This window comes from Physeter macrocephalus, chromosome 7, assembly GCF_002837175.3.
Source record: "Physeter macrocephalus isolate SW-GA chromosome 7, ASM283717v5, whole genome shotgun sequence".
Classification (NCBI taxonomy): Eukaryota; Metazoa; Chordata; class Mammalia; order Artiodactyla; family Physeteridae; genus Physeter; species Physeter macrocephalus.
In genome coordinates this window covers 12,129,417-12,149,399 of record NC_041220.1, presented here as the reverse complement: position 1 = coordinate 12,149,399, position 19,983 = coordinate 12,129,417, and the positions used below count along the sequence as shown (strand labels likewise).

At 36.1% G+C, this 19,983-nt stretch overlaps 1 protein-coding gene across 11 annotated transcripts in view; it reads right to left on the bottom strand.

The window, feature by feature from the left end:
• CCSER1 (coiled-coil serine rich protein 1) overlaps positions 1-19,983 on the bottom strand; it is a 1,341,341-nt gene that overhangs the window by 234,138 nt on the left and 1,087,220 nt on the right. Inside the window, exon 13 of one of the 11 annotated variants that reach the window (XM_055085809.1) lies at positions 8-251. The exons of the other annotated variants lie outside the window; for them this stretch is intronic. Within the exon in view, the coding sequence (XP_054941784.1) occupies positions 196-251 (56 nt within the window). The 3' untranslated portion in view covers positions 8-195. Of the gene's footprint in view, positions 1-7; positions 252-19,983 lie in introns of those variants that run through there. 11 annotated transcript variants of the gene reach the window in all.

Genomic DNA, 19,983 nt, shown 5'->3' with positions numbered 1-19,983 from the left:
CTTTTGGACTGGGGGTGGCTGTTTTGAATCCAAATGAGACAATCTTCATTCCATAGGAGAATGGTTGGCAGTATTTTTAAAGAGGCAGAATTTTTATAGACAGACAGTTAAACATACAGCTGTCCTACCGGTACCTTCAAAGTCCACCACTGCTGAGACACGGGTCATCACATGCGGCCCACCCCCTGGGAGCATTTATAGGGCCTTCTGAAGGAAGATCCTTGGAGACTGATGTGAGACCACAGCCACAGCTGCAATACATTTAGGAAACAAAGAAAGAACTCCTGATACCTCAGTAGGGAATTGTTTTGCCCTCAGACTGGCTGAGGATATTTATATTTCGCACTCTAATCTCAGGATAAAAGAAAATAATTCGTAAAACTCTGTAAAGTTTAACTGCTTTCTAATTATTTTTTCATTAAAAAATATTCAAAACACTATCATGACAATTTCTTAATTACCTACTGGATCAGAAGAGATAACAAGATATTGGGAAAAGTTTTAGTTTGGGGGCAATTCCTAGGTTTAAATTGTGATTCTGTCAGTTACCAATAGTACGACCGGGGGGAGAGAAAGAGTCTTCCAGATACTCAATTATGAGCAAAATGCAGGTAATACTAACCAAATAAGATAGTTGTGAGAATCAAATGGGAACTTAAGCGAAGGCTCCAGTGTCTCACGGGAACTCAATAATTAGTTTTCTTTCTTAGAACTGTGTATGTCGCTTCTTTAGAGAAGAAACAAAATAAGTGATACTGAGGATCTTTGTTGTTCTCCATGGCATAATTTTCTTGAGTGACGTTTATGTCCAAAAATCCGAACACGTTAGCGGTATTCTTCTAACATTTACTAGGTTCTTGAGTCCTTAACTATGTTTCAGGCTCTGCTCTACATTTGGAATCTCTGCCTTCTCAACTTTCAGATTGTGCATATTGCCCCTGAAGTATTTTATTTTCAATTAAAAAAAATTCACAGAGAGAGAAAGATGAGGTGCTGTCATGCACGGTCTTGGCCAGAGGGACTATGCCATGCAGGCAGCAGATGCTTTTCAGAAATTTCATGACTTTCAGGAAGATGACTTGAGGATTCCGCCAGTCACATTTTCAATCATCTCCTGAACTTGTTTTTACTGTGAAACATTACAACAGAAGAGATTGGCTTCTGAATAAATTTTTCTAAAGTGGAAAAATAAAATCAGATAATGCATAATGTTTAAGTGAAGAATGCTACAGAGAATAGAATACCACTTTAGAGGCAGAATAAGTTAAAAACAAAATGTAAGGTGCTTTTATCATTATTCTCAGGTTGATTTAGCTATACTCTCAAGAGAATAAGGTGCTTATCTTCTAGAAGCGGAATGAACTACTGAGTTCTAGGATTTGAAGACTAATTTATGAAAGGAAATCTCTGTGTTCATCAAGAGTCTATTACCAGTCCACATGTGCTATTGTTTCCAAACAGAAGACAACGACGTTCATTACGTGTGAAGGTCTAGCCAGGACTATACAGTTAACCAGCTTTGACATTCCCTCATGGGACATTTTTATAGAGAAGAAATTGGCTAAAACACAAAATGTGTCATTCCTTTTGGAAAAGGAAGTAAAGGAGAGATATCATAAAGGAGCCATAAGAAACACTGATCTATGAAACCCAATCCTTGATTCCCCTTCTCCCACTTAGTTTTCAGGTCTTGCTATGTGTTTCTCAGGTTTCTCTACCACTGGGCTGCAGAAACTCATTTGTCTACCCACCTGCCAGCTACTGCCCTTATGCTCCAACTTCCCACGAGGCACTGCAGGAATGGAACACTGAGAAGTATATGGCCCAGGCCACTGCTTTAATTAGGCATGACTGTGCGTAATTATAGCAGAAAAATATAACACAGATAAAGGTCTTTTTTCCTAATATGAAGACTGCCTTTTGATGTATAGCTATTTATAGAAACCCCCAAGCAATCACCCTGTTATTCTCAATATTTATGGTATCTCGTGCTGCTGGTATGCACAAGTTGAGTACGCATACCTAAGAAGACATACCCATTTGATCTCACAGAATAAACATATTGATAGTATATACTACATTATAGTCATTTGTAGTATATCATAAGTAATGTATGAAAAATGTTGTAGGAATTTTACAGATAAAACAAATTTCAAACACAGTTCTTGCTTGTGGTTGGATACAGAACTATAGTCTTAGAGTCTTTGAAAATGAATTCATTCTCCCCTAAGAAACATTGGGAGTAATAGCGTTTACAGAGTGCTGACAATGCACCAGGGCCTGTTCTATGTTCTTTGATTTGTTAATTTATAGGACCTTAAGAACCCTGTGATTTAAAAATTATTATTATGCTTTTTTCACAGAACAGAGATTTAAGATAACTTTCCCAAGGTCACACGTTGACAAGTGGTGAAACTAACAACTGAATAGAGACAGTCTGGCACTGAGTCCACTCTCTAAACCTCTAGGCTACACTATGAGTTGCAATAACTGAAAATGCCTAGGCTTATTGTAGTGCTCAATGAAATGTTAATTGAGCTCTACTCTTTGAAAATTAATTATTACTGATCAAGTTGATTGGTTGACTGATTTTTTTTTTTCAGGTTTCCACAAGCAAAAAAACTGTAAATTGTTTATTCTTGCTTCATTTCAGTTCAATGCATTGATAAAGAACACAGAGCCAATAAAAAACATAGAGTAGTTCCTGGCATATGAAAAATACTCAGTAAATGCTAGTGTAAGCTACTGTGATACCACTGAGTTTTTACTTTAAAACTTATTCATTCACAATGTATACGTGGTCCCAATATACCACCAGGAATTGACTGGGTTAGGCACTGGAAGTAAAGTGACAAATATGGCATTATTTCTGCCTGAAAGGAGTTTATAACAGGGTAAAGCATTTTCTATTATCTCTGGGGCCATATCATTTCAATGTATGGGGTTACCTTTCATCTGCATCCCTTTTCCTGAGGGCCGTATCAACAGTCTTAGAAGACTCCTTTACCGCTGCCTCAGGACAGGCCAGAGGAACAATTGCACACACACACACACACACACACACACACACACACACACACACACACAGTCACATCTAACACTAATCCATATCTAATGATTGAAGTTGTTATATAAATTCTGTAGTTTCCTCACTTGTTAGGAGGGAGAATTCTGAGGCTTATGTTCTACCATTTTTCAGAATTTTCCTGTAAGATTAAGCTCCAGTGGCCCACAGTGGTATCTGGCTTGATATTCATTCTTTACTGGCTGTTCTTCACTGTCTCACTTTCCCCCTTCTCTACAACAGTGTTCTGGGTTCATCAACCAAATCACTTAATTGCATGTGAATCACTGACTTCAGGGATCCCTGCTCCTCGGGGAATTTTAATTAAAATACAGGGAAACAGATGTGTACATACATATGAAAAACAGACAAAACTATTAATCCTATAATAGACATCGATACTGGGTACAGTGCAGATTAAAAAAAAATAAACAGAAGAAGAAATGTCAATGGATCCTGAGAATTTTTGAAGGCAGCGAAGAGAGGAGAGAGTACCTTAGGAAAAGCTTGAAACTTGAGTAGATACAGAGTGAGAAAGTCTGTATCAGCATGTTCGGAAGTTCAGCACAGCTGCAACAGAGTATGTAGTAGAGGTAGGAAGCTAGAGAGTTAGTCTGAGATAGATCAGACAGAACCTTCTTTGTCTTGATGAAGAGGTTAGACTTAATTGTGTAGGCAAAGATGAGTCGTTAAGTCAAATCAATTAAGTTAAATGACCATATGTAGTTTGCATTTTAGAAAAGTTCATCTTGCAGAGTACAAAAAAAGAGTTATTTGTTTCCATAGGTAACAGCAAGAGAACCCATCAGAAGAGCAGTGAAAGTCCAAGGTAGACATGAAGAAAGCAGGAACTAAGTCAAAGAAATGAAAGTGGAGAAGAGAACAGAGATTAAGGAGAAGTTAGGGAGGTAGAATCAAACGGCTATGGTCACCTGGCGAGAAGACAGAACATGGGAGGAGAAAACAACATGGAAAACTTCTCTATTGCTTTCTCTGATACCTGGGTATGTGGAAGTATCATTCACGAACATGGGAGAAATCATAGGGGAAATAGGCATTGATTTATGTAGAGGAAGGGAGAAGCTACAAGATACTTAATTCAGTGGTGAAGATGTTGACATTGAAATACCTCTAGGACATCTGGGAATTTTCCAGTAGACAACTGCATGTGGGGAAAAGAGAGAGAGATTAGGGGATTTCATAGTATAACTGTGTACCAAACATCTATTGCTGTGTAACTACTTCAAATACAGTGGCTTAACACAACGATGATTTATTATTTCTCATAGTTCTGTAGGTTGGCTAAGCAGTTCTTCCACTTGTCTCACCTGGACTCACTCGTGTGTGTAGTTGCATATAGCTGCCAGTCGGTAGTCTGGCTGAACTGGAAGCTACAAAATGGCGTCAGTCAGAGATCTGGGGACTTGGACTGGTTTATCTCTTCCGTGTGGCTTTGCATCTTTCACACCAGCTTCCTTATGTGCCAAGAGGCAAGAGTGGGAGCTGCAGTGTCTCTTAAGATTCTGTGCAATATCACATCTGCCACTTTTTACTTGTCTAAGTAAATCACAAGGCCAGCAAGACTGAAGGGGGTGAAGACGCAACAAGGTTACACTGCAAAGGCACATCAGAGACTCAGAGAAACGTGTGATTCAGCAGGTGCCGTTATTATAACAGACAAGTCCAAAATGGTTTTCAAATCTTGGATGTACAGGCTTATAGGTACCGAAGCCAAGTGAGCAGGGGATTGGGAGCCAAATAAGAGATGCAGGGAAAAGTTATAGAAAGAATGCAGAAGAGAGAGAGGGGTCAAGAAAGCCAGGATGAAAATTCTCTCAAGAAGAAAGGAGTACTTAAAAGCATCCAAAAAACTCAGAGGTAGTGAGTATTTAATAATAGTAAAACCAAAAATTAATTAGATTTGGCAATTAGAAAGTCATTAGTGGCCTTTGCCAAAGTGTGTACGGTGATGCAGTGGTGGGTAGAGATAGAAACCTGATTGTGGTGGCATGGAGAATAATTGGGTGTGAACATCTGTTATTTTATCAAGTTAGTTTATAAAAGACAGAAGGATATAGGACCATAAATGGAAATGCAGCAAGGCAGGGTAGTGAAAGAATGTATATAACCCTAATTGAGGCTACTTAGTAAGTTGGCTGTAATTGCTTTTTGAGAAGAATAATAGTCTATGATTAATACATTTTAAGACCTCATTGTTAAGATTTTGATAAATAATTCCACAGCATACGAATCAGTGCTTGCTTCCCCTAATATTCCTCTGCGTCAAATTTTCAAAAAAACTAAAAAATGGCTCTAATACTAATGTAAAATGTCAAAGGTATCAAATTTTCATTTGACACATTAATTAATGAAGTAACCAGTAAGATGTTGCTATGAACTACATGTTTGTGCCCTGGCCAAATTTACATGCTGAAGCCCTAATCTCAATGTAACGGTACTTGGAGGTAGGACCTTTGGGAGGTAATTAGGGTTAGATGAGGTTGTAAGGGTAGAGCCCCCATTATGGGATTAATGCCCTTAAGGAAAAGAGATATGAGATATTTCCTTTCTCTCCTTCTGTCTCTCTCTCTCCATGCATACAATAAGAAAAGGCTGTGTGAGGACAAAACCAGAAAGAGAGCCCTCACCAAGAACCCAACCCTATTGGCACCCTGATCTTGGACTTCTAGCTTCCAGCACCATAAGAAATGAATATTCGTTGTTTAAGTCACCCAGTCTATGGTATTTATTATGGCAGCCCAAATCGACTAAAACAGATGTTAGGACCAGTTCAAAGAATTTGTATGTATGGGCCATCAGGAATGTGGAAATGAAATTGTTAATAGATGCAAACCAGTTAGTATTTTATAAGGCAAATACATCTTTGTGTTGGGGTGAACTTTTCTATAAGGCAGAAATGAATGTACCCCTACTGCAGATGATTCACTTGTATTACCGTGAGCAAGAATCATTGCATTATTATCAGTTTTCTACAGACTGGCTTCTAGCTCTATAGAGTTGTAAAATAGCCTACTCTACCGAAAGACAATGAAAGATACAACTCCCTCCCCAATTCTCATTCTCACCATGTAATCCCAGGAGAGTCCTGTAGAAATGCTGAGCACTGAAAGACCACCCAGTAATCTTTTTTTGCCCATTTCCAAATCCTGGACAATATATATTTTTTCCTGGTAGCCTTCCGACACTACTATATATGGTGATTTACGGCAAAGGGAATATCCCAAGTTTAACCTTAATTTTCTGAATGACAATGTCAGAACGGATTTTGCAATTTGAACGAGGGTTACAAAAATGAACCATGATGTACCATTTCAGAGTTAAATGACATAATCAAATTTTGACTGATAACAACTAATTTAAAAAAAAACAACTATAATGACCACATCATCATTACGTAAGCAGTTATATCAAATCAGTCCGTTCAGGTTATGTAGTAACACAGGAAAGACTAACAAATTATTTTATTTTTGGATAATTTTATACCATTCTTTAGACGTCAGATCAGGTATCATTTTCTGCCGAGGTCAGTGATCTTCAAACTTGGGTACTTTCCAAAGAACATTTGAACATGGATACTTTTAGGGATATCCATTTGTGGATCCTCAACTTCATAAGTAAACTATGTCAGGATAGTAATAAGAAAGCAGTACCTAAATTCATTCTACCAACTTTCAAAAACTGACCAACCCCCAACCCCCTACCTCTTTCCAACCACCTTGTGGACATGCGCGCGTGCGCACGCACACACACGCACGCACGCACACACACACACACACTCACACACACACACACACACACACACACACCCCTCAACTCTTGCTGTGTTGCACTGCCCTGGGGTTGAAAACCTCCTGGGTGCGAAATAAAAGGGGAGGAAGTTTCTCTAATAGGTATGGAAACTTTTGACCTTCCTGAACTTTCTTGCAATAAATATTTCTGTTGAGGGTAAAATCTGGCATTGAACTTTGGTATTTTATACTATTTTTATATTAGAAATGCAGATATAAAAGAGTTGGTGGTCTGAGCCTACCAAATAACTCTTTGTTACCTATTTAGATTCTTCCATTCCCTCTCTCTACCCCACATCATCAAAAAATGCATGGTCCTTGAGAGAGAATCACAACAGAGTGCAAAGCCAAGAGACCAGAAATATTGAAGAGGTAAAAAATAGGTAAGAACTATTGAACACTTTTTTTTTTCATGTAATTAAATAAAAACAAATCATTGTGGCAATTCTCAATACTTGTCTCTAGGGTTTGTCATGAAATGGGTGTGGTCGGGGGGATTTACCACAGAAAATCCAGAAGTGTAGATTAACAATATGAAATCTTTTAAATACTGCCAGAATGTTTTCCAAGAATAGAAAATTTATCAGGAGTATCAGATAAAGTCCACCAACAAAACTTTTGCGTTTTTTTCAGATTTAGGATTTCTTATACAATGAAGTATTTTTCAAGTCTACTCAAACCAATTTCATTATAAAATACTCTAATTTGAGTCACTATTTATATTATTTAATCATAAAAATATTTAATATACTTTTCTGCATTTAATAATAATAAATAATTTGCTAGCTACCTGGTCAATTCATATTTAGCTTTACATAGTTTTCTCTGTCATTAAATATATAGGAAAAGTGTGATCATGCTTAATCTCATGAGATGTATTTCAAATAAAATTTTAACTTACAAGTGTTTTTCTAAATTTATAATGTAACTAATTGCATAAAAATACTAATTGATTAGTCAGCATAGAAAATATTTTTAAATATTTAGCATCTCGTGAACGTGAGAAAAAAGATTTAAACTTTTTCATATGTATGTATTTGTAGATAAGTATGATAGGCATAAAAATGTGTTATACTTTGATAAAGATATTTAAATGTCATGGAATGGAAATATCAGTTCAAATAGTAAGAAAAAAAAGGAATACATCTTTCAAGTGTTAAAGAAGAGCTGATTTGAATTGTTTGAATGTTGGAAAAGTGTATCAGGTTATTATCATTTTTTGATTCCATTAAATATACTTAAAAGAGTGATACAATATGTTATTAGTCGAGATTTCCCATATGTTGGAAACAACTTTTGCAGCTATATAAAATTTAAGATAAATAAATTCAAGTGTCAAGTTAAACACGTGTGAGGAGGTATGTAATTTTTCAAAATTCTATTGGGCATATGGAGTGGAAGTTTGGAACTGACTGGTCTGTATTGTATGTTTTATGTTGTTTTTTTTTTTCCTTAAGAGCATTTATTTTAGTTTGTATTCATGAATTCCTTTTAATGTATTTGAATAACAGTAATCTCCCCCCAGTAACTTGTGTGTTTCATGGAATCAGGAATGGGGGTTATTTTTGTTTACCAGCATTCCCAACAACTTGTGCAGAGCCTAGACTATCACAGATAATGTAGGACGTCTGTAGTTTAAATTATTCACTTAGCTAACTTCCAAGCAAAATAACACATCTGCCATGACTCTCAGCACACATTAAATCTCTGCCTCCTTCTCCTTGACGCCCTTCTAACCCTGTAAGTCCTGCTAGATAAATCAGCGCTGCCTGTGGCATTTAGTACCGTACTATAGTTTATGACTCTTGTAATATACTTATTATTTTACTAACACTAAGTCATTAGCCTTTTATTACTATTACCATTTTTAGAGATGAAGTTGTACACCTAGAAAATGTTGGGCAATAGCAATCTGCATAACTTTTACAAGCTTAATTCTGCTACCTAAGCCAAAATTGTTGCAGTTTTTGAAGTCTTCGTATGTTTCATGTCTTTTAGTTTGTCTACGTTTTAAAAATCAAAATCATTTGCCTGCACTTTCATTCCTACAAAATTTGATCATCAGTTCTCTTACTCAAGGGATATTCATAAGAACTATAACAGTTGACAATGAGAAGATAGTGAATATATACACTGTTGAATGACGACTCATGCTTTCAGGAAAAAAAAATGTTTTCTTCATTATTATTAAAAGGCAAATTTATTGGACGGATGTCCATCTGTATTTCTGCATTTATTATAATCAAAGAGTAACCAGCATTACTTTCTATAAAGTGCCACTAATACATATGCTAAATACTACATGAACACGTGGCACTGGTTTTAAGACCCGCACGCCAGTCAGTCTCACTGTTTGGATGTAAGTTCATGGTTTTATAGATTAAATTTTAATAATATTTACCATAAATTTCGATGGTTACCTTGGGTAAAAGAAATGAATTCAAAGGTAAAGATATCACACTATATTCGCTTCCAACCACAAAATTCTGAAAATCATTGCACATCTGTTATAAACATAAGCTTAATGAAAGAATGAAATAAGTAAACTGAACGTTTTGTTGATGCTGCTGTTGTCGAAAATGCTGCCCTAACATTGTTTACTGTTAGGAAAAATATCTATTTTAAAATATCCTCATTTAGCAACAAGGAGAACAAAGTTTCTAGCACTTTTCTGGCAGGAGAAAAATATCGTATGTCTGATAGCACTTTTTGATAGCAGTAGAATACTACTCCAGATTACGTCAGGATTGACGCTTAAGCTTTCAGACCGCTTCGTTGAATAGAGTAGGCATTATAGATAGCTTTTAGCAAATATTTAAGGTCCTGAAAGCTAGAGACTGGAGAAAAACCAAAGCTACATGTGGGCACATGTTTAAGACAAGAGTTTAACAAGGGTCAGATTGAATCTAGGCTTCTTCTGTAAATAATGGATGATTTTGAAAAATTATGTAATAGCTATGTGAAAACAGTGGTGGTAGTTAGGAAAGCAGTAGTTACATTCAAGTAATAGTTTGATTAGTAAGAAATTATTACTCATAAACAGATCTGTTTCAAAAGTCATCCTTCCTACATGATAATGGATTAGCATTTTACTCCAGGACAATACTATCACCTTACGGCAGCTACCTGAACAACAACAACAAAAAAGGGTTTATGGGTCCATGGAGTCAAGAGAACACAAGCACTTAGCTAACTGAACTCCATTTTGATAGAGACCAAGAAAGCAATGCTCTCTGACACTAATACCAGAATTGAAGCTTAGAATTCAGAGGGAGGTGAGATAGACCAGAGCAAGAAAGAAGAGAATCTGAGATGGTCACTCCCTTCAGGATGGCCATGTTCACCAGAAGGAAGACCCTGCTGGCAGTGATGAGAGAAAGCACAGTGGGGCAGCTTGGTCCCTTGGATCACACCTGAGTTTATGCGAGTGAGGTGATTCCTGGCAGGCCCTGAGATAGTTTCAGGATGGGGGCCGGCCATGCTGGAAAGACCAACCATGTGACTGAAGGGATGGGAATTTGAGATCGTAATATCAGCCCAACCTCCTAGGAGAGGAAAGAGAGTGAGAGACTGAAATTTAATCACGTGGCTAATGATTCAATCAATCGTGCCAATATAACAAAATCCTACTGGCACGGACTCAAAACTCAAGTGAAGTCCTGGTTAGTGATACATACTGTTATCTGGAAAAGGGAAATGTCCTAACTCCACAAGGAAGACACAGAAGCTCTTTATTTAGCACCCTCTCACATATTACACTATGGGTCTTTTATTTTGGTTAGTCCTAATTTATTCTTTCTAATAAAACTGCAGTTGTAAATAGGGCACTTTCCTGGATTTTGTGAGTTGTTCTATCAAATTATCAAATCTGAAGGGTAGTAGGGACCCCCAGTTTGTAGCCAGTTCATCAGAAGTGTAGGTGGCCTCAGAACCTCTGAGCTTGAAGGTGGTGTCTAAAGTGAGGGTAGTGTTTTGGAGGACTGTGCCCTTAACCGATGAAATGTGACTTACCTCCAGGTAGTTAGTGTAAAACTTGCATTGCAGAGTGGGACACAAGGATGTGATGAAATTCTCCCCAACTCCAAAAAGAAAGAGACACTTAAGTACAGCTCTCTACTTAAGCCTGATGCAAATTATGAAATGGGACTAATTTATTCTGTCCCAGGTTGAAGGAGATCCCAAATTCAGAGTAAAATAAGCAGAAAGTATCATTTGATCATAATATTATTAATATAATTAACATCAAACTACTGAAGTATGACTTCTCTCAACTAAAGATAGAACTAGTCCAGAGTTTAGGATAGGGCTAGGCTTATACATACTGATCATGTGATAACAGGTGGTAGTGAATAAAAAGGATGCAAGATTTGGGAGGCTGAACGGTTATGAAAACAATAAGGCTGACCCTATAAAGTGCTCTACACTTCTCTTTATCCTTATCCCGATTTATTTTTATTGTGATTTTTTTTTGTTAAAATAATACTGCAACCTTAAAAGATGTCATTATAGACACCAAAAAACACAGGTAAACAACAATATAGAAATAAAAACACAATTTCCTTATTATCCAAAGACTTTAATTACTTATACCTTAGGGTATATCTTTCCAGATAACTTTCTGTGTATATACTATTTATATTTTTCACCAAAGTGAGATCATACTGTATATTATTTCACATGAACTGATTTTTTCAATTACAAATGTAACTTTTCCGCATCAATAAGTTTTTGTAGTGCCAGAGGGGAGAGGGGTGGGGGGATGAGTGAAATAGTTGAATGAGATTAAGGAGTACAAACTTCCAGTTGCAAAATAAATGAGTCATGGAGATGAAATGTACAGCATGGGGAATACAGTCAACAATAATGTGATAAATCTGTATGGCGACAGATGGTAACTAGACTTATCATGGTGATCGTTCTGTAATGTATAGAAGAACCGAATCACTATGTTATGCACCAGGACCTAACAGCGCTGTAGGTCAATTATACTTCGACAAACAAATAAACAAACTCATAGAAAGAAAAAGAAATTAAACTGTGGTTACCAGGGGTGGGAAGTGGATGGTGGGGGGGATTGGGTGAAGGTGGTCAAAAGGTACAAACTTCCCATTATAAGACAAATAAGTACTAGGGATGTAATGTACAACATGATAAATATAATTAACACTGCTGTATGTTATATAAATATATGAAAGTGGTTAAGAGAGTAAAGCCCGAGAGTTCTCATCACCAGGAAATTTTTTTTTCCTTTTTCTGTTATTTTGTTTCTCTATGAGATGATGAATCTTCACTAAACTTATTGTAGTAATCATTCTGTGATGCATGTAAGTTGCATCATTATTCTGTACACCTTAAACATATACAGCACTGTATGTCAATTATATCTCAGTAAAACTGGAAGAAAAAAATAAGCTTTTACTTTATCTAATATTCAATTTATATTCAAATTGTCCTTAATTGTCACAAATATGTTCTTTGCGGCTATCCAAACTGCAAAGTTTGGAGTTTGCAGCTGTCCAAACTCCACGGCATGTGGGCTCCTCTAGGACCAGGGCTCGAACCCGTCACCCCTGCATTGGCAGGTGGATTCTTAACCACTGCGCCACCAGGGAAGCCCAAGTTTAGCGAATTTTTAAAAATTACTCTCAATTTAACAAATATTAATTAAGTAGCCACTTCAGGCAATACCATCTTTTCTCAATTATTCATGTGAAAATAGGAAACAAATTAAATAACATTTACACAAGTTCCTCCAAACTGTTTTCCCCAGTTTCCTATTTATAATTTGATTGAGGTTGCACATAAGCTCTGAAGTCAACAGATTCCAAGTTCCAACTACTCTTCTGTACCTACCCTTTGTTAGAAATTATGACAAAAATAATTTACAGTGCATCCATTATATCCTGAATATAATCCAGGACCATTAAATCATCTAATGGTCGTATCTCTCATGTCTCTTCTAGTCTAGCATTGCACAACTCTTTTATGATATGATTTTTCAATAGATTGGCCACTGTTCCATGGACTATTGTACCTTCTGAATTTTGGCTGAGTCTTCATGATGTGGATTAGTTTGTTTCCCTATTCCCCATATTTCCTACAAACTGAGTTCTAAAGGTTTGATGATTGAAATTGAATATTTTATAACTAAACCTGAGGTCATGTTACACATTTCATAGTATATCAGGTGGAGAGACACATAATTTCTTGACCTATGCTGAGTGATAATAAGAATGACCTTTGGATTCAGGTAATAATCATTCCATTACACAGTTGTACTTTCTTCCTTATAATTTAAAAAATAATCTATGTTGCTCTGGGAATACAAGATGTCTAATTCTTCATCAAAGTTACACCAAACACTCTTAACAAAGTTGATAATTTCTGCCTCGGTCAATAATTTCATTAGGTCTCCATACTTTCATTCTGCTTTGTACCTCCTCTGATGCAAAAATGTCTTTTTTATATTGGCATTCTCAAGAGATGTGTATCTTCCACTAGATTATACACACTGAAAAAGAAAGACTAAGTCTTTATTTGAGTACCCCCTCAGCGTCTAGCACAAATGGGACATGCTAAAACAAACAAATGAACAAACAAAAACCAAAACAATGCCCCCCCAAAACAAAACAAAAACAAAACAAAACAAAAAACCTACCTCTGTTGAATTATGTTTGAAAGAAGAACCAATTCAGTAAAATAAGAAAGGTAGTGAATGTCCAAAATACGTGTTAAACTGTTAAATTGTTTCCCCGCAATATTCATATGTTGAAGTCCTTACTCCCCAGTACCTCTGAATGTGGCCTTATTTGGAAATAGGGTTGATGCAGATGTAATTAGCTAAGTTAAAATGAAGTCATACTGTAGTAGGGTAGATTAGGGCCACTAATTCACTATGAATAGTGTCCTTATGAAGAATGGAAGTCTGGAGAGAGACAAGCACACAGGGCAACACCATGTAAGGATAGACTTACGCTGCCACAAGCCAAGGAACCATCAGAAGTCAGGAGAAAGGTTTGGAAAACATCATCCCCTGGAGCCTTTAGAGGGAACATGGTCCAGCCCATACCATGATCCCAAACTAGCTCCCAGAATGGTGAAATCATATGTCTGTTGGTTAAGCTACCCAGTTTGTGGAACTTTATGTGGCAGCTCTAGGCAACTAATGCACTCACACATATTCCTGCTCCAAATCCATATTCACACTGATAAGAGCTCTAGCCCACATATCTAAAATAAATAAAAATTTAAAAAATCAAGTTCCAATCTAAATATTAAAAAAAAGAGAGAAAGAGGGGTTGGCTCTGGTTGTACCTTCCATTGCTAGCTACAAGCTGCTCTGCTCCTTGTAGAGTACAAGGGGCTGCAAGCCCTTTGTGCAGGATTGCTCTATTACATGTAACACTGTATTTTAAGCAAAGGTTCATTTGTGGCAAGTCAATATCACAAATGAAATATTGTCTGAGGAGAGAGGAAAATCAATATCAACCTTTAGGGTCATTAAGTTTTGATAAGGATTTTCTGCAAACATCAATATAGTACCAAACAGATACGTATTGCATGTTTTGTTTTGTTTTTTTTCCCCTCTATTTAATCAAATCTGTCTAGGAGTCCACTTGAACACACATATACAACCCCCACACACAGACTTTTCTCCGGAATCACCAGTAGCCTCCTTGTCTTGCTGTTTGCTTTGTTTTAAATAGGTATATTTACTGGTATCAGCCTTGCCATTAGAAAGAAAAGAAGTACCAAGCCAACCAGATACCTACATGCACTCCAATGTCTGGACAGGTAGTTGTGGAATTAGAATAGAGCACTCAGTTCAAAAGGATGGAGGAGATAAAAATTTTTTCACTTGTCATATTTAAGAAAGATACTGCAATTAACAAAACAAAACAAAAAAAAAAACAAGGAGAACGTGCTGTAGAGTAATATCTGAGAAGAACTCAGGCTGAAATGCAAACAGCTAAATAAAGTGTCCTAAAAAAACTGGGCTGCTTACCTTTCCATGGGGTTTGAGATAGTACCCAGAGAAATTACCATTTTCTAACAGGACTCAAATGATCTAAATTATTTTCCATTAATGTTTTTCCATTTTATCAAAAAACTTTCAATAATCCATTTCTAAACTTCAGAAGAAAAACATTTTGCTAAATTATGTTTTATATGTTTGATTGCTCATATTTTACAAACAACTTTAGGCTTTCAAAATATTTTTCTTGCATTTTTCATGCCATTAACCTAGGTATACGTTACTGTTGGCTAATTCTCCTTATCCCATTCCACTCAATGTTTGATTAACATTCCTTGTAAAATAGGCTAATGACAATCCCAACGCCCTAGGCTAGTAATTCTCAAATTCTTTGTTCATGCACGCTTTCAGATACACGCATGCTCATGCAACAGCAGGGAGGCACTGTTTGGAGCTTGGAATGCCTGAACGAATAAGTTGTTAAAGCATAGCCCCTATGAAAATGTGTGGCATACCAGGCATAGCACATTAGCAAATACTCTGCTTTCTGCTAATCCCCTGAGTTTATAGCATGCCTCAGCAGCAATGCTTCCAGATACTGCCCACAAAAATGTTTGCAAATCTCTCCAGTCTAGGGTTGTATCTTTGATGTCCTTTACAGTGGCAAAATACTTATACTGACTCCTAATTGTATGGCTCTTTACTTTCTACTTTCTGGAATATTTCCTTCAAAGTGCTTCCAGTTACCCTAAAACTTAATATCCAGAATGATACACTTTTCCTTTATGCCTTAAGGACAGGGTAAGCACTGTCACTCACACACACTTTGTTAATCCTTATGAGATGAAATGGTTACCAAAATATAAACGGAGGGGCCACAGCCCAATAAACAAAAAAGTGCAAGACACATTCAGTGCAGTGGTGTCAAAACTCTTTGTGTTCATACACACTTTTAAGCGTGTGTATCCCCACCCAAAGAGAACGCATTTTTGGAAATGGGAGTGCCGTGAACTCAGATTAGGGCAGACATGATCATTACCCGAGCCCAAAACTTTAGCAACGGAAGGGGTTAATGTCGACAAATGAAGAGTGCTCAGCAGTAAGAAGCTCTGAGTTTTGTTTGCTAAGAGCATTTCATAGTCCTCAGATCATGAAGAAAATGCAGGATTACAGTGTACCCTAAAGGGCTATTTAAAAGGCAGAACACTGTCAGTGATGCTTGGGTTTCTATGTAAGTATCCAAGCCTTCTCTTAGTTACCCTTGTGCGGGAACTGTTCTTTTTTATGCTCTAAAGGCTAAAGTCTTCACATTCTAGTAGACACAATATTGCTCTTCTGCTTTCCTCCTACTCATTGAAAGCTGTGCCACGCTTTCACCACATCATAGAACACATTTGGCAAAATGTTTCATTTGAGAAAGGTCAAAGTAATGGTATAAGCATACACGGTTCTAGCACAAATAAATTTAACAACTTGCTTACGATTTAATAGCACAACACTGATGGGTTAAAAATACCCAGCTTAAAAAAACAAAAAATACCCAGCTAAACTTTGGCATATGGACTAGAACACACTGCTTTAAGGATCAGACGAAAAAGGGCATTATAGAAAAGGTGTCTGAAGGAAAAGGAAGTAGAAGGAGGAAGTGAAACTAGATAGGGTTACAAAGACTTAGCTATCTACTGGATCTGTTCAGATTCCCTCCTGATACTGTCTCCTAATTTTTCTTCATGAAAACTACTACACAGAGAGGTTATATGGTGATACACTTTAGGAAAACTCAGAGATGTTTTTATTGAGTTGATACAACTTGAAATTTGCTAAGAGAGTAGATCTTAGATGTTCTCACCAAAAAAGCAAATAACAATAGCAAAAAAGGTACCTATGTGAGGTAATGGATGTGTTAACTTGATTGGACTTCAAACTGTATATGTATATTAAATCATTACATTCTATATCTTTTAAAAATCACATTGTACAACCTAAATGTATACAATTTTATTTGCCAATCTACAATGCCTTAAGAAAGCTGGAATAAAATAAAATGGTTGGGGCTACTTTCACATGCAAGCTTTTATTAATGGTATCTGCTAATAATAGGAAAGCTGACAAATTTGAGGCTTATAAGAATCACTGAAAAATAAATTTGCTATTTGGTTTCTCTGTGCTTTCAAAAACATATTAAATGAAAGCAAACACTTAAAAACAAGCAGCATGGGGCTTCCCTGGTGGCGCAGTGGTTGAGAATCTGCCTGCCAATGCAGGGGACACGGGTTTGAGCCCTGGTCTGGGAAGATCCCACATGCCACGGAGCAACTGGGCCCGTGAGCCACAACTACTGAGCCTGCGCATCTGGAACCTGTGCTCCGCAACAAGAGAGGCCGCGACAGTGAGAGGCCCGCGCACCGCGATGAAGAGTGGCCCCCGCTCGCCACAACTAGAGAAAGCCCTCGCACAGAAACAAAGACCCAACACAGCCAAAAATAAATAAATAAATTTATAAATGTATTAAAGTTTAAAAAAAAACAAAACAGGCAGCATGCAATAACACTTTTCCATTAAAAAAAATCTCTATTTTTAAGAAAACCAAATCAAACCAAAACAAAAATGTAAACCGCTTTGAACCTTCAAATATGATCCAAGCAGTTGAATAAATACAATAAATAAAAATATGAGAATTTTTATTTTAATACCTTCATTTTTGCTTACCTACTCTGGAAATAACTTGAACTGATAGCTCTCAAAAATTTCTCTATCAAAAAAGGAAAAATAATCATACTAATCATATATGAAAGGTTGGCAGTGATGCTTCTACAATTTTTTATTGTTGTTTTGTTTTCTATAAACATTTTTCTACCACCTCCTCTAAAAAAAATAATAATTCAATTCAATTGGTCCACTTTCAAATAACTAATAAACGGTAGACCAAAAATTTATAAAATACAAAAATAAACCAGTACAGATTGGGAAACATTTTACACAATGTCCCCAGTACTGCTTACATTGGTCTAGTCTTTCCTCTGTAATACTGTTCTCAAATCATTTGTATGCAATTAATTCTAAGTTGAAACATGCAAAAAATATTTTATTAAAGAAATTTCTCCATCTTACAGTTGCAGATTGTGCCTTTTGAACTTTTCCACAAATATGTTGCATCAAAAATGGATTCCATTTACTGTTATATTCATTTTATTTACGTTACAGAAAGGTTTAGGGGATCCAATTGCAAGGCATTTTTTTTCCTTTTATAAAATGAATGGAATATTTAAATGTGATAGTTTTGCTCTACATGTAAAAACAAACTTTCGAATGATTCTACAAATATTAATTCTAATAAATTAAAAGAAGGAAGATTATGGGCAGACAATACATTCACTGAGGTAATCATGGCACAGACATTTTTAACTGAACCCAAACTATCTTTCTGCTTATTTTTTGAAAGGAGAGTAAAAAGATCCAAATTATTCCTGTGTGTGTGAAGTTTCAGATGTTTCATATGCTGTTCAGCATAAAGCACACATAATGCCTCATTGAAACAAAGAAAAATAATCTACCTTAAAAGGAAGAGAATGACAATTTTGCCTTGCTTTCTGAAGTTGAGAAACAAGTCCTATGAAACACATACATTTCACCAGGTAATTGTGGTTTCTACTTCTGTATTAGTGTTAGATGACATTTAATTTAAATAACATTCTTTTTATAGCCTTCCAATAATTTAGAAGGCAAATGCACTTTTATAAATGAAAACAAGAAATAATAAATAAATATGCTTCCAGTAACACTTTGGGCTTCTGTGAGATTTGTTCATAGTGTTAATGGTGTGTCTAGGTAAACATCTGAAACAATATATGCTACTAATTAAAAGACTGTATATTATCTGGTGTGAACTCTGTGATCTAATTAAATTCTGGCTGCCCTCCATTACAGAAAAGGAAAATATGTGATGTGTGAAAATATGCAAATTAAACTGGATTACTGAGTCCTTGAACTAATATTGGGTTGCTAAGGTAAGATGTTTTTGATGATCTGGGGTGTATGAAATGATGAGTCAAGAGATATGGTTCACAGAGTGTAGATACATATATTATGCCAGATACTTTAAGATAGCCTGACAAAGTTAAAGTTAGCCAGTGTATCAAAAAAACGTTAATTAGAAAGGTGAAGGCAATGTCTGGTATTCCTATTCAACAAAATGTTAATCCCATTGAAACTTTCTTTCCTTTAAATATAAGTAACCTTAATACTAAAATTATAGATTTATTTTTGTAGTTATTTTCACTTTTAAACTAGTTGTATTTTATCAACTATTTTGAAATCCCAAGGCAAAAAAAGAAAAAAAAGAAAAGAGAAAAAAGAAACCTTGTATTGTATTTCCTTTCAGGAATACCTTTCAGGAAATACCTGTTATTTTAGAAAATTCTTCCATATAAATTAAAATTATAAGAGAATACATTCTTGTTCTACTCTCATACCATTTCAGCTTAAAAAATTTTTTTTTCTTTTTCTCAACTGATATATTGGACAAATTTTGGAAAAAACAATTGAAGGTAATTATAATACAATAGTGCTGATATGCATTGTGCTGAAAGAAATTCTTATTCACTAGATTAGCTTAAAAGGTCTAGCTTTCAATAACATTTTCAATTTTGTTTTAATTCACAATTTCCAGATAGTCGCTGTGATGGTTAATTTTACACGTCAACTTCACTAGGCATGGGGTGCCCAGATATTTGGTTAAACATGATTTTGGTTGTGTCTGTAAGGGTGTTTCCAGATGAGATTAACATTTGAATCTGTAAACTGAGTAAAGCAGATTGTTCTCCCCAAAGTGGGTGGGCTTCATCTAATCTGGTGAAGGCCTGAATACAACAAAAGGCTGAGTAAGGGAGAATTCCCTCTCTGCCTGACTGTCTTCAGACTTGGATTTCAACTAGAACTAAGCCATCAGCTCTCCTGTGTCTCCAATTTGCTGCCTCAGATCATGGGACTTCTCAGCCTCCATAACTACATGAGCCAATTCCTTAAGCTATATTTTGGTAGACAGATAGATAGGGATAGAGTAGAAACTATATGCTTTTTATTTATTTATTTATTTATTTATTTATTTTTTTGCGGTACGCGGGCCTCTCACTGTT